Raw genomic sequence first — 14,489 nt, 5'->3', positions numbered from 1 at the left:
CTGGACACCTTATCTTCAGTGTATAAGAAGCACAAAGCAACTCAGATGAAGAGCTATTTCCACCTATACTCACTAAGTTTCTTTTTCCATCTCTGGCTTTGTTTACATTTTGAAAACATTTGCACGTAATTGTCTCCCTTTCTTCTGTAAGCACCTCTTTTCGGTTGAACAGAGTCACAAGTTTTGCATAGGGTCTCAAATGTAAATTTTTAGGTAAGTGGGATATTGATGAGGATAAAATACATGATCTTATTGTTCATCCAAGCACCAAGTGGTAGGTGTATGAAAAATATCATTTTCCTTTCCCTAATCTACCTCTGATGACCAGATTTTGAACAAGAGAATGCTGTTTATTGTTTATTAAAATGTAAATGATCTGGATTAGAAAAATTCAATAATTAATTGATAATTTCCTGTTGGGCGGACTATAGCAAAAGCTCCAGGAGATATAAAAAAGAAGCATAACATCTCTTGGAGAGGCTCACGGTAAAATGGGTGTCTTCAGAGAGGTCAACTGAGATATAAAGAGAATTCAAGGCACAAAGTGCCACAGTTGGCTGTGGAAACTTTAAGAACATATTTAAAGAAGTAGGAGTATTTATAATTAATTTTAGATGTATTTAAATTATTAAATTTACAGTGGATTGAAGGGTTTTTACTGGTAGAGATAGTAGAAAATTTAAGGAGCAGAAGCTTAGCAGCAGAAAACACAAGTCATGTTTAAGAACTGTTAAGAGTTTGGAGCATGGGTTCAAATAGAATTTCATAATTACAGAAGACAATGAATGAGAGAATGGAGGCCATACTGTAGAAATCTGTGAATACCAGTCTAAGAAATTGCTATGTAATTTTCTGTGTAATGAGGAAACACTACAAATCTTTATTAAAAAAAAAATTAATGTGCTGAGAGCCACACTTTAGGAAGACTATTATGATGGAATTGAGTATAATGAATTGAAACAGGAAAATAAGAAAAGCAAAGAGACTGATTAAAAAGCTATTGCACTAGCTTAGGCAAAAGATAATTAGAACCTGAAAGTAGGTAATAGCAACAAAAATAGAGACAAGGGGATGGATGTGAGAAAATTGTTGAATGCAGCTCTACAGGGTTGATAACTAATTAGATATGACAGGTTTAGGCAAAGCAGGATTTGAAGCCAGGGATTTGTAGCCAGGTTGACCCCTAAAATGGTGGGGTCATTAACTGAAATAGAAACCAGGAGAGAGCTGCTATAGAAGAAAGACAATTTATGTTTCAGATGAGTTAAATTGATATGAAAGGTCTGTCTGAATGGAAATATGCAAATAGCCACAAGAAATTAAAACCTGAAAATTGGGAGGGCAGATGAAGGAAGAGATACGTTAGTAAATGAATTATAGATAAGATTCCCCAGGGTCATGTTACTCAACGGGAGCACATGGAAAGAAGGAAAGACAAGACTACGTACACTAGAGAAGTCAGAAGAGAAAGAAGAGCCAAGACAAGAGCTGTGAGGGAGGCAACGGAACTGAGGCCACACTGCCACTGACACAGTGAGAGAAAGGAGCAGCAACGAATGAGCATTGGATGCTGCTCTCCCAAGGGAGACTAAGTACATACAGTGGCAATTAACTGTGCAGGTCCCTGATGGATTTTGACAATCAATAGTGGAAGCAGACATTAGGTCACATGGGTGTGACTGTACAGCTCTAAGAAATTTGAAGAAGGGAAAGAAAGAGTACTACCTTGATTGATTAGCAGGATCAACAAAATGTGTTTTCATATTTGTTTCATTTTTGTTTTATATGATTTATGTAATTTAAGTATATTTTTATGCAAAGGACACTGTAAGAATCAGGTATGAAATCAAAGTGGCTAGTTCAATGGTTTTCAAACTTTATTGATTGCAACCACTGTAAGAAAACCTTTTTTTAATCATAAGCTAGAACACAAAAAATGTGTGTGTGGATATCTATCTATCTGGCCAGCTAGCTAGCTAGCTAGCTAGCTATACATATATAATATATACTGTAACTTTTATTCAATTTTATTTTCTTGCATTATTAGAAGAAACTTTAGTCAAAACCCACTAAAGTGATTTCATGACCCCCTAAGGTCATCACATAAAGTTTGGAACATTAATTAACAAAGTAAAGACCTATGTATGATGAGAAGAGAAGCACTTCTCCCTGAGATAAGAAAAAAAGATTCTGAAACATAGATGGCGGAGGCTGAGATATCCCTCTTCATAGATGGGGGATGGTGAGTAAGTGGTTACTAACTCACCTACATATTAGTTCAAGTCTCCAATATCTCTTACCAAAACAAATACAATAAACTTTTAACCATTGTGACAGCACAGCGTTGCTCACATACCCTCAAGGGTTTTCCACTGCCTACCAAGGAAAGCTCAGATATTTTAGCAGAGTATTAGAAACCCTCTGCAATCTGACCCCTCTTTCCAGGCTCAATGCCCTCTCCTCCCTTCTACAATGAGGCCAAGTTTGAGTTTTTCGGAGTTTTTTTTCTCCAAATGTGTTCAGCAGTTTCTTCCAGACAGAGAAAGAAAAAGCTGCACGGTTTCACTTATGGGTGTAATCTAAAAACGAACAAACTCATGGAAACAGTGTACAGCGGTCGTTGCCAGGGAGCAGGGAACGGGAGAGATTGGGAGAGGGTGGTAAAAGGGTGCAAACTTTCAGTTATAAAATGAATAAGGTCTAAGGATCTAATATATAACATAGTGACCACAGTTGATAAAACATTATTGTATAATGGATACTTACTAGGAGAGTAGAACTTGTGAATTCTCACACAAAAAAAGGTAAATATATGAAGTGATAGATGTGTTAATTATCTAGATGGTGGGAATCCTTTCACACCATACACGTATATCAAATCATCACGTGTACACTTTAAATATATTACAATTTTATTTGCCAGTTATACTTTAATAAAGCTGAAAAAACACAAATAGATATATAATGTAGTATCAGATAGTGAAAGTGCCACCAGGAAAAAATACGGCAGCCTCAGTGAATTTGGAGTGAATGGGGTACCCTTTTAGTTAGGGTGCTTGATGAAGATCTTCACAAACACAAACAGATGAGGCTTGTTCAGAGCCTTGAATGAAGTAATGGAGAGAGTCACCTGACTATCTGGAGGAAGAGCAGCCCAGCCAGAGGAAAAAGTAAGTGCACTGGCCTGGAGACAGGCCACGTGTAGTAGACAGCAAGGATCCAGGGCAGCTGGAGCAGAGTGAATGGGGACAGGGGAAGGGTGACAGGAGGTGGAGTCAGGGAAGCTCCAGTGAGTAACTAAATGTCCTGAAGGCTAAAAATCTGTCAATGGCAAGAGGTGGCTTAGAACAGGATAATGCAATGAATTAATTATGGTAACACCAGCAGCATTTGCAGATAGAATACCTGTGGAATGTGAGAGAAGGGTGACAAAGGTGACTCTGTGGTTTATGGCAGAGCAAATGGAAGCAAAGTAAGCAAAGTATGGCCATTGACAGAGACAGGGAAAATGATAGAATGGTTAGCGGTATTTTTTGGAGGATGGGAGCTCAGCTTTAGATCTGTTAGGATAGACGCAATATTTAGAGCCTTTTAATACTGAATGAGATCATTTAGGGGAGAAAGGACAGGACAGGATAGGAGAAACCTGAAGACTGAACTGTGAAGCATATTAAGAGGTCAAGGACATGATGTAGATCCAGCAAAGGAGACTGAAAAGGAACAGTCAGTGAACTGGGATAAGGGGGTGGGATCCCGGAAGCCAATTCATTTCAGTAGACTCCACAGGGGATGACACAGAGTAGCAGACTCTAAATCTCAGAAATTCTGTTGAAGCAACCTTGGAATTAACAAATCTAAGGGAATGTAAAAGATGGCCTTCAAGAGGAAAAACAGATTTCTGAGTGGTCCTGCAGACAGTATGAAAATTGAGAGGAGATGAGGAATTTGGGAACGTAAAGAATAAACTCTAACCTCAAGTAAGGTGTAACTCCTACTTCCTCTTTCATAAATCCTTATATGTGATGTAAGGAAAAATTTTAGTCCACCGTAATGTCATAATTCAAAAAAGTTTATATCTACTATCTAAGGAGAATTACAACATTCCTGCATAGTAATTGAGACAGATATGTTACTATAAAGGAATATAATTTAATTATGTTGGCTCTGTAGAATTTCACTTGAATGTCTAAAAATCTGTTTCCAAGTGCCTATATATGTATATGAGTTTGTGTGTGCATGTGTGTGTGTGCTCACGCAGATGAACTCAGCATCAAGCTGAGTTAAAAGAGCTAGAAGCTTGCAAGAATGTGTCAATTATGTATTTGTGGGTCTATTTTTGTGAAGGCAAAAAAAATAATTTGTTGAATAATGAGGTTGTGAGTAGTTGATCAATTTGTTCACATATTTTGCAAAGGTTAGAGTTTATTACTTATTCATGTACTATTGATTGAATGCATTAGAAGGCAATTGAAATAGTGTCCTAATGGCACCTGACCAATAGGAGTTGCAGCTCTGGTCTATATACTTTATTCCTTTTTCAGCATCAACTGCTTTTGCAGACCAACAAAAAGGAAAATGGTGTTTGCAGCATTACCATTTTGCAACAAATACATGTGTCTTTTCTTCCTAAATTTCCAGTGCACCATGCATTTTGTCCAGTGGGAATGAAGCACTACTTGTATTTGAGAGAAGTTTGTAACAATACAAAACTATGTTTTAGCATAGTTCAGTTTTCAAGTCTTGTCTAGTATTTCTTTTGTGGGGTAAGGTGATAAAGAGTCCTGGAGCAAGGCTGACTGGCCGTGGTCTATCAGTGTTGTAGTGAAAACAGGGCATATTATATGAGACCTACTTACTAGGAGAGATTATAAAATTGTCAGAAAATCGTATTCATTTTCAAGATTTCCATTCTTCTTTCCTCACGCTAGATCACATTATTTTGTGCTTAAAGTAAAATGTGGTTTGAAATCTGTATATAAATTAGAAAAGGCACTCTTTTATTTTAAGTGAAACATCTATTCACACATCATGCATTGAAATGCCAGTGGCAATTTGGGCTTTTTAGAAAAAAAATTATATAGCTTTTATGTCCCCATTTTTTTAACCCAAAAGATATTCAATAATACTTATTCTACTATCTGACATATATGCAGGAATTCTCATCGTGTTTTTCTTTTGATTCATGAAAAATAGTACACTTTTTCTGGGTGTTTAATATTTTCCTGGTTGTCGCATAATTATTAAAATTTCAAAGTTTTAACATGGTCGGTGAGATGCATTGTTAATTCATCAAAAAACAACCATCTTTATTTGTTGACTATTATTAGTAGTACTTAGTTGTGATAGCCTACCCTTGAATAGAAACTTATAAATATGCCATTTCTAACCATCAAAAAATAGTTCCAATCATCTAGTTAATAGATAGAATTACTTAAATTTATAAAATAAGTAAGTCAAAAGATTTTTTGCAATCTTTCTTTTCTGATTCAGTTTCAGCCCTTCTTGTGTCACGGAAGGCCTGGATGATTACCGCTGCACAGCTTGCCCACGAGAATACGAAGGCCAGTACTGCGAACGGTAGGAACAGTCATGATATATGGAGAGCAATGATATGCATAGAGCTCATATAATAAAAGATCATAGTAGAAAAGTATTCATTATTTTTATGTCATTATTTTCATATTCTCTAGTAGCTTATATGCTTTCAAAAGTATTTTTATATCTTTAGAGTTTATCCAAAGGAAGTTGTTTACTTCCATCTATTTAGACTTTTTCTAAGATTCCAAATTATTTCACAATTATCTAATTTATATTTTAGCATATATATATGTATATACTCCAACATAGATTAGAGAGGGAGAGAGAGACAGAGGGAGGGAGCATTTACAAGAACAAATAAATCAATTTCCAAAAGCTTATCTGTGGTTAACAGTAATAAAAAGCTGGCCACACATAATTCTCATTTTAATTCACTGGAAATTGTTGGCTAGCACTAACTGCATGCACATCACTGTTCTGAGCACTCTGGCACTACATCAGCAAGTATACACATAATTCAGAATATAAATGGTATCAGGAATTCTTAATTAAAGCAACCAAACATTAAAGTGTTATTTGGTTCTCCTTTTCAACACGCAAACAATAGTATTTAAATGCCTCCTCTCACCATATTTTTTACAAATTCTGATAATGCATGTATGTAGTTATTAAATTGAATGCTAAGATGTAATACAAATGGTAAGTTCAGAAACAGAATTCCAGACTGACTGTCTAGGAAGGTTGTAATTTATATTTTTCTGGATGCATATTTTCTGTAAGATCAGTATCTTGGATACTCAAGCTTATCACCACCATTTTTAGTAGGTTTTTATTCTTTCTAAGGTAACAGAGAGCAACTGATATTAACTATTAACATTAAACACACATGATAATTTTAGTATAATTGATAACAGTATAAAGTTCTATAAAGACCCATGGACATAGCTGAGCTCCACAAACTTTGCTGGGTCTCATTTTTCTCACTTATAACATCAGAATAGCTGATACTCTACCTACTTTCCACTGACATTACGAAGATCAGGTAAATAGAGGATACCCTGCCTGAGTACCTACATAGAAGTCTCCTCTCCCATAGGAGAGGCAAAAAAGCCTGAGAATTTCCCCCCCACGCCTTCCTCCAGTGGCCCAGACCTAATGGCTCGCTAGTGTGGGAGTACAAAAGTCCAGCTCCTTTGCCCGAAAGCTGAACAGATCTTGAGATGTTATTTATGCTCCAGAGCTTTCCATAGACTTAGGCTAAGACTGGGACCTCACCTGGAATCACACCATCGCCTGGATCCTTTCTTTTCCATTTCCTGCTTCACCCACTCCTTTGCTGGATTCTTCTAGGAGCACTTCCTTAAATCACGAATCTCTTTGCAAATATAAACCAATATTAATTTTATCATCATCAATTTAAGAATCTTCTTTTAATATAACCAGCAATGGTTGTGTTAATAATGGAAATAAATAGGTAACTAAATAATTAAACATGTTTTATAAATTCCAATTCTGTTTCGATAAGTTTGCAAAATATATTTCTAAATAATTCTGTATGTGGTAACTTTAAACACAATATCCACTGCTTGCATATATATATATATATATAAAACAGTACATTCACAATTTCCATGCCAACAGAGATTTGTAACAATTAGGTAACTAAAAGCAGTACGAAATCCAAAAACATTTCCGTTTGTTGTGGAGATATATACATCATTTGAATATGTATATTTTAATGTCAGCCAGTGTGCTTTAGTGTTCATGCTTAGGCTAATATTCATTTCATGCCCTTGTAAACACCAGTAGGATGACGACTAAAACATCCCTGGACACCAAGGGGATTAGCTGCCATAATTTATGAAAAAATGTTTGATACTATAGCTACATTTGTAAATTGGAGTTTCTACTATCTATAAAAGCGTATATATAGAAAAGACTGGAAGGGTACACTGAAATGACAATTATTGGCATAAGGCAGAGTGATTATAGAAAAATTACTTTTTTAATATCCATAAATGTTTAATCAATAAGAGGTGACAGTTTATGTAGCATAGAGATGAGCAGGGTCATACACTATCAAATGGGAATGGCTTGAATTGTTTTTGCAGTTCTCAAATGTTGTTACAGCTCCACATTCATCATCTCTAACATATAAATGATCAGGTTATAGTTTCCTGAAAAATTGCTTTTATTCAGCTAAATTAATCCAAAGGTCTTGCTTAAATTTTTATTGTAACCTTCCAAATAAATTTGTTTCACTTCTGAGAGCTTCTTAAATCATTTAAATCACCTTATGACCTGCCCAAACTCATCAGCTCAGGTCTAAAACTGCTTAAATGTCTTGAGTGTCGCTGTATTGTAGAACCCCCTACCCATGCTTTGTCTTCATTACTCTTGTAAAACTCTTTGAACATTTAATCACTCTGAACCTGCTTAGAATTGAATTCTTTCACCTGAAAATGTTAAGAAACAATTTTTAATAGTACATAGGAAATAAAATATTAAAACCATAAATGTATGAAAACCTAATGTTACAGGTAATTTTCTTCTTGCTTTGCTTTTTCTAACCAGCACGGGATGAACTAACTTTCACAATCAGCCTGCAAATTTCTACAATCCCAGGCCACTAAAGATGGTCCAGGATTATTTGGCTAGTGTTTACAACTTTTGGCTTCAATCTCCTATTGTCTCTCAGCTTCCTCCCATATTTTCCTCTTGAACAAAAATTCTTACTGTTGATTATATTTAGGCTGACTATGTGTATAATTTATTTTCCAATCCAGGATACTCTAGGGAAAGACAGAATATGTTTTTAATACTTAAGCCAGGACAACAGGCAAACTGGGACCATTCTGGGTAAACCAGAGCATATGGTTTTGCCAGCATCTTGTAAAGTTATCAGACTTCCAGTAACGTAACCGACAGTGGTATATACTTAGATGAATGGTTGCACAGACGGGTAGAAGAGAGTGGATGGCAATTTGGCTTCATCCAGTTGGATTTCCTTTCTAATTTCTCAAGTCGGTATTACATATTTTATTTGCATAACATTACCCCACTTCCAGAGATACACAATGAAAAATCCATCTTGAGCAAGATGTGGTAGGAAGGAAAGACCAGTTGAATTAAATAGAAAATGTAGTAGTTTATCGCCTCTTGCTTCTTTTTGCTCATTAGTAAAATTAATGGGTTGAATTCCTTGGTCATTTTGATCTCTAAAATGTGTGTATCTAGGAAAGCCCAGGAGTAAATAGAAAATTTTACTCATTTCTAATTTAAAAATGAAACCTTCAAAAAAAAGTTTATGATCTATAGCAGTAGTGGGCAGAGTATGGACCACAAAATTTGGCCCATTGCCTAATCCTGCATGGCACTCAAGCTGGGAATGGCGGTTATGGGCAAACTTCGATGACAGAGAGCACTAAATTTGAGCCCTAGTTAAGTAAATTTGAGCCCTACTTAAGTAAATTTGATACCTCAACAAGAATCCCATTCTTCTCATTATTAGTTTGGTTTTCCATTAGTAGATTATTATTATAAAACAATTTATATTCTGTTATTATATTTTGAATTCCATCAACCAACAGTGTTTGAAAATTTCTTTCTCTTTCACTGCACGAGTTTGATTTTGCCTCTTGACCTGCAAAGCCTAAAATATTTACTATCTGGTTCTTTACAGGAAAAGTTTGCTAATCCCTGATCTATTGACTTTTGGTATCAATTTTGTTTCATTCAAACAATACACGCACACACAACAACAATTTCGAGACATGACTTATTATTAATCTCCTTTGCTTTGTCACTGTTTAAATTCAGGTGTGCCCCTGGCTATACCGGCAGCCCAAGCAGCCCCGGAGGCTCCTGCCAAGAATGTGAGTGTGACCCCCATGGCTCACTGCCTGTCCCCTGTGACCCTGTCACAGGGATCTGCACGTGCCGACCCGGAGCCACAGGACAGAAGTGTGACGGCTGCAAACACTGGCATGCGCGCGAGGGCATGGAGTGTGTTTGTACGTATACTAACTTAGCTATTAGTTCTGGGGGCCTTGGTTCCATTTCTATCTCATTTCCAATGAGAAAGACTGACTTTTCTTACTCTGCAATAGCTAGTGCTACTCTTCATTCTCTCTGACACTATCTATCCACCTTCTGCTTGCCTGCTGTTTTAGTCTCCATCCCGCTGAGCCAAGAACAGCTGAGAAAATCTTCAGCATGCTTTAGTCAGTTCATTGAAGACCTACAGCAAAGCTCCCGGAGGCAGGTTTTATTTTATTTTGCCCATCTCAGAGTTTGCAGTTTTACCTGAAGCTGACATTGCCTTTGTGACAGATTAAAGGTCTGGGTTTATTAAATTCTTTTAGAATCCTCCTGAATTTGTAATCAGCTGGACAGACACTGTAAGGCTTGAATTACAACTGACTTTTCATTTCCGAGTTTTTACAGAAATCCATGGGCATCCTGCTTCGTAACTTTCTCTTGCCCTACAGAACCTGGAAGCAGTGACAATGAACTCAAGTGTTTTTACTCATATGTTTTGTTTTGTTTTAATAACTGCTTCTGGATTCAGTAATGCCATACTGAACATACATCGAATATCAGTAGTTAAATAGAATTTTTGGATCTTATATAAATTCTAATCTAAAACAGTTATTTATAAATTTAGAGAAGACAGTTATATTATGGTATTCTTTTCCTTGAGGGAATTTACATTAGTGGTCTTAATTCTTTCTAACAAATAGAAATGGAAATTATTTAAGTATCTTTTATATCAATATTTATTTATTTTAATGTATTTACACATGCCAGTATTTCTGGTTTTAACATCTTATGTGTGTCTAAAGCTTAACATTTTAACTAGAATTTTTGTTTGTGCTCTAGTTTGATGAGTTACCTCAAAAGCTAAGGCTGGCTTTTTAGATATGCCAAAAGGTAAAGGCTAGGTATGTTTGGGAATATAACTTTTTAAACTTTTTTTCTATGTATTTCAACAGTCTTTGATGAAAGTGTATTGCATTTAAAATAAAAATAAGTGTCATGGTTGATGGGAGGGGAGAGATGAAGTGTAATATGTAATATACATTTACATTATCATATTCAGTTATTGGTATATACATATTCACTCTTCTCAAGTAAAATGGCATATTTTAATGGTAATTGAAATGGACTTCCAATGTAATCCAACTAGCTTTAATATTATTATTAAAACTAAATTATTAATAAGGAAATATTTAACTAAATAATATATAGATATTACTAACCTAAATGCTAATCTAACAGACCTTGAACTTTAAAGTAATTAATTTTCTAGAGGTGAGATCAGAAAAATCTGATCTCTTTTTCTATGAGTTTGTTGGTTTCTTTGCTCTCTATCCTGTTCCATTGATCTATATGTGTATTTTTGTGCCAGTACCATACTGTTTTGATAACTGTAGCTTTGTAGTAGAGTCTGAAGTCAGGGAGCGTGATTCCTCCAGCTCTGCTCTTCTTTCTCAAGATTGTTTTGGTTCTTTTGTGTATTTTGTTTTTCCGTACAAATTTTAGAATCATTTGTTCTCGTTCTGTGGAAAATACCATTGTATTTTGATAGAGATTGCATCAAATCTGTAGATTGCTTTAGGTAGTATGGTCATTTAAACAATACGTACTCTTCCAATCTATAAGCATGGTATATCCTTCCATTTGTTTGTGCTGTCTTCAATTTCTTTAACCAGTTTCTTACAGTTTTACAAGTATAGGTCTTTTACCTCCTTAGTTAGATTTATACCTAGGTATTTTATTCTTTTTGATGCAATTGTAAGTGGGATTGTTTTCTTAATTTCTCTTTCTGATAGTTTGTTGTTAGTGTATAAAAATACACCAGATTTCTGTATATTAATTTTGTGTCCTGCCACTTTACTGAATTCAATGATGAGTTCAAATAGTTTTTGGGCAGTGCCTTTAGGGTTTTCTGTATATAGCATCATGTCATCTGCAAATGGTGACAGTTTTACTTCTTCTTTTCCTTCTATTTTTCTATATCCTTAAGCTAACTTAGAGCAAGAAACCAAAGAATGGATTGACCCAGCACATTTGATCTGCAGGGCCTGTTTTGTCACGTGTGCCTATAGTAGAACTTTATAATGCCCATGAGTGGGAGTGAATGAAAGTAGACTGGTTCTGGCAAGAGAATATTTATGTAGTAAGAGAAATGTCTTCTGAGAAAAGCTTCTTTGGAGCCTGGAGCATGTATTGTACAGTTAATTCTTCTCTCTTTGGTTCATTCTCTAGAAAACACAGTTTAATTTGGCCTACATCATGGATATGTATACCCAAAAATAATGTAGGATAAATAACGTAGGCATGATCATTGCAGTATCTCAGATGAGCTGCATATTGGTGGAAGGAGTCTCCCTGTATAATTAGTTTATGCTTTTAATTTATTTAACAAATAATTTTAAATTGTGCTGTAGAGGACACAGAGAAAATGCAGAAAGCATGAAAGAACTTTTCTTGACCACCTACATTTCTAAAAGAAACTAATAGCTGCCACGGACAATTGCCAGAGAGCAAGCTAGGGTTTTATGGGATCCAAAATAGTGAATTTCTTGCAGGACACAGGCTTTTTATACGTGGGCATTCCATTACTATCATGAAGAATTTACACAAATAGTCTGTGCCCTTAGTAGGAAATATTTAGATACAAGAGTCTCTCATAGTTAGCCAAATTCAACCCACCAACGTTATCAACCCCGCCAAGCCAACTCAGTGCCTGGGCACACCTGACCAACGTATCTGCTTTCAATCCCAGGCATCCCCTACAGCCCCTTCTGCCACACAGGGTTCATCACAGTAGTAATTCTTTAAAGGTTCACCCGTGTTGAGAGCCTACCATTTGTCAGAAATGATGTTAAGCGCTTTATATGCTGTTCTTTTCATTCTTGCCACGTCCCCATACATTATTATGTCCACAGTGTGATTTAAAAAAAAAAAACAAAACTGAAATCAACTATACCCCAACAAAAATTTTTACATTTGAAATAAATAAATTAAAAAAACTGAATTTAGGTGATTTAAGTCACCTTTCCAAGGTTCACCCTGACTTTTCAACAGAGTTGTGATTTGAACCTAGATCTGTCTGGAAAATCTTACTTTCTTAACCTCTATGTTGACTGTTAATGCAAGACACGAAAAGCAAACGTGGTTTTACCAACATACTCAACATTAATTATTTCAGTTCTTAATTCATTTACTTCTTCTGGGCTTAGAGCCCATCTTACCTCTATGAAGAAGAAAGATAAAATGGGCTTAAAAAAATGAAAAAATTTTAATGTGTATAATGTCAGTAGGTACATACATTTTTTTTTTTCTCTGTTAACCATTAAGACTCTTTCCTCTAAGTTTTAAAGCATTGTGTTAGTTATCAGGAGTTCCCTGGTGGTCTAGTGGTTAGGATTCAGAGCTTTCACTGCTGTGGCCCAGGTTCAGTCCCTGGTCGGGAAACTGAGATCCCATGAGCCACATGGTGTGGCCAAAAAACATTATGGTAGTTATGGTAGATTCTTATTCATCAGAGATGGTCAAGTGGAGTCCTGTCCTCTGTGCAGATGAGAAGACACACTAACTGGGTGCTCAGATTTCCTCCAAAGCCTTTTCATTTTTTTCTTGTGGCAATAATTGGAGAGAGCTCTGCAATGCATTCTTTCTTTACAGATGTTGATGAGTTCTGAGTAGATATTTTATTGGATTTCCCAAATCAGGACTTCTTAGTAAGTTAGGTTAATACAAATCCAACTTCTTCTTCCAACCCTCATTCATAATTTACACGTCATTTTATAAAGTGAGAACAACCACCTGCCTTTCTGAAATCTGAGACTCGGCAAGAAAAGCATTATTTATTTAATAGTAAAGTTTTGTATTGGGAAGCACAAAACTTGGATTATTTCATGTCCTATTTTCTACAGACTAGGAATTAACACTGAACAACTTGTACAATGTTTAAAATAGGTTATGAGTGGTGTAGTAAAATATATTATTCTCCTAAAGAACAGAATTTAAAATTAGTAGCTGTTGGCAGGATGTCATTCCATAAAGAGTGCCTGAAATATCATTTGATAAATATCATATTGATGCTATATCTATTTTTATTCAAAGCATATGAAATATTAGGTATATATCAGCTTTATTATTTATAGTCACAATTTATCTAGAATATAACATTTAAGAAGATGCTTTGCTTGCTAATGTTGCAAAAGCAATCATGAACTGTGTTTTTTTTTTACCTGTAACCTAAGGTAAGCCTAACTAAATGTGGTGACGCACTAACTCTGTAAAATGTGCACTTTCTAGACACTTGGTACAACCCCAGGTTTGAAGTTTTACCCTGACTTGATACTGACCTGCAGAGACACAGTCTAGATTGTTGTTTTTATTTTTATTTTTTAAATTTTATTGAACCCTAGTTGATTTACAGTGTCTTGTTAGTTTCAGGTATACAGCACAGTGATTCCGTTTTATATATGTATATTTTTTTTCAGATTTTTTTTCCCTTATAGGTTATTACAAAATATTGAGTATAGTTCCCTGTGCTATACTGTAGGTCCTTGTTAGTTATCTATTTTATATAGATTATTGTTTTTAATAGCCAGTTGCCAGCAAGGATCTATCACAGTAATGCAGAGGCCCTTATATACTATCACTAGAACGCTGCAGTACTCTGATAATCAAAGGTGATTACTAATGGCAGTTTTTGTCCCCTATATATGAGAGCAGGAACAAAATAGCGGAATGTGGTTGATTACTGTAAAGAAAATGGGACTTTCTATAATAAAAGATGATGAAAAACATCAGTTGACCTCCATTTGCTATTTAATGAGTGAGGCTCTGTTGGACATGTGATCACACTCCATCCTAGCCTCTTAAACACCATCCTCTCTCTGTCCCCATTTAATCCCCAAGTACTAGTTCCTATT

The 14,489-nt window shown here is 35.5% G+C and overlaps 1 protein-coding gene across 2 annotated transcripts in view; it reads left to right on the top strand.

Annotated features, from left to right (window-relative positions):
- Positions 1-14,489, top strand: part of LAMA2 (laminin subunit alpha 2) — a 622,418-nt gene that overhangs the window by 454,081 nt on the left and 153,848 nt on the right. For both annotated transcript variants that reach the window (XM_082475049.1, XM_082475048.1), the window contains exons 31-32: positions 5,491-5,577; positions 9,358-9,551. In XM_082475049.1, the coding sequence (XP_082331175.1) occupies positions 5,491-5,577; positions 9,358-9,551 (281 nt within the window). The remainder of the gene's footprint in view (positions 1-5,490; positions 5,578-9,357; positions 9,552-14,489) is intronic.

The sequence above is a fragment of the Balaenoptera physalus genome, assembly GCF_965194825.1.
Source record: "Balaenoptera physalus genome assembly, chromosome: 9".
Classification (NCBI taxonomy): domain Eukaryota; kingdom Metazoa; phylum Chordata; class Mammalia; order Artiodactyla; family Balaenopteridae; genus Balaenoptera; species Balaenoptera physalus.
Note: the sequence above shows the minus strand (reverse complement) of the source record. Positions and strands in the feature narration are given on the sequence as shown.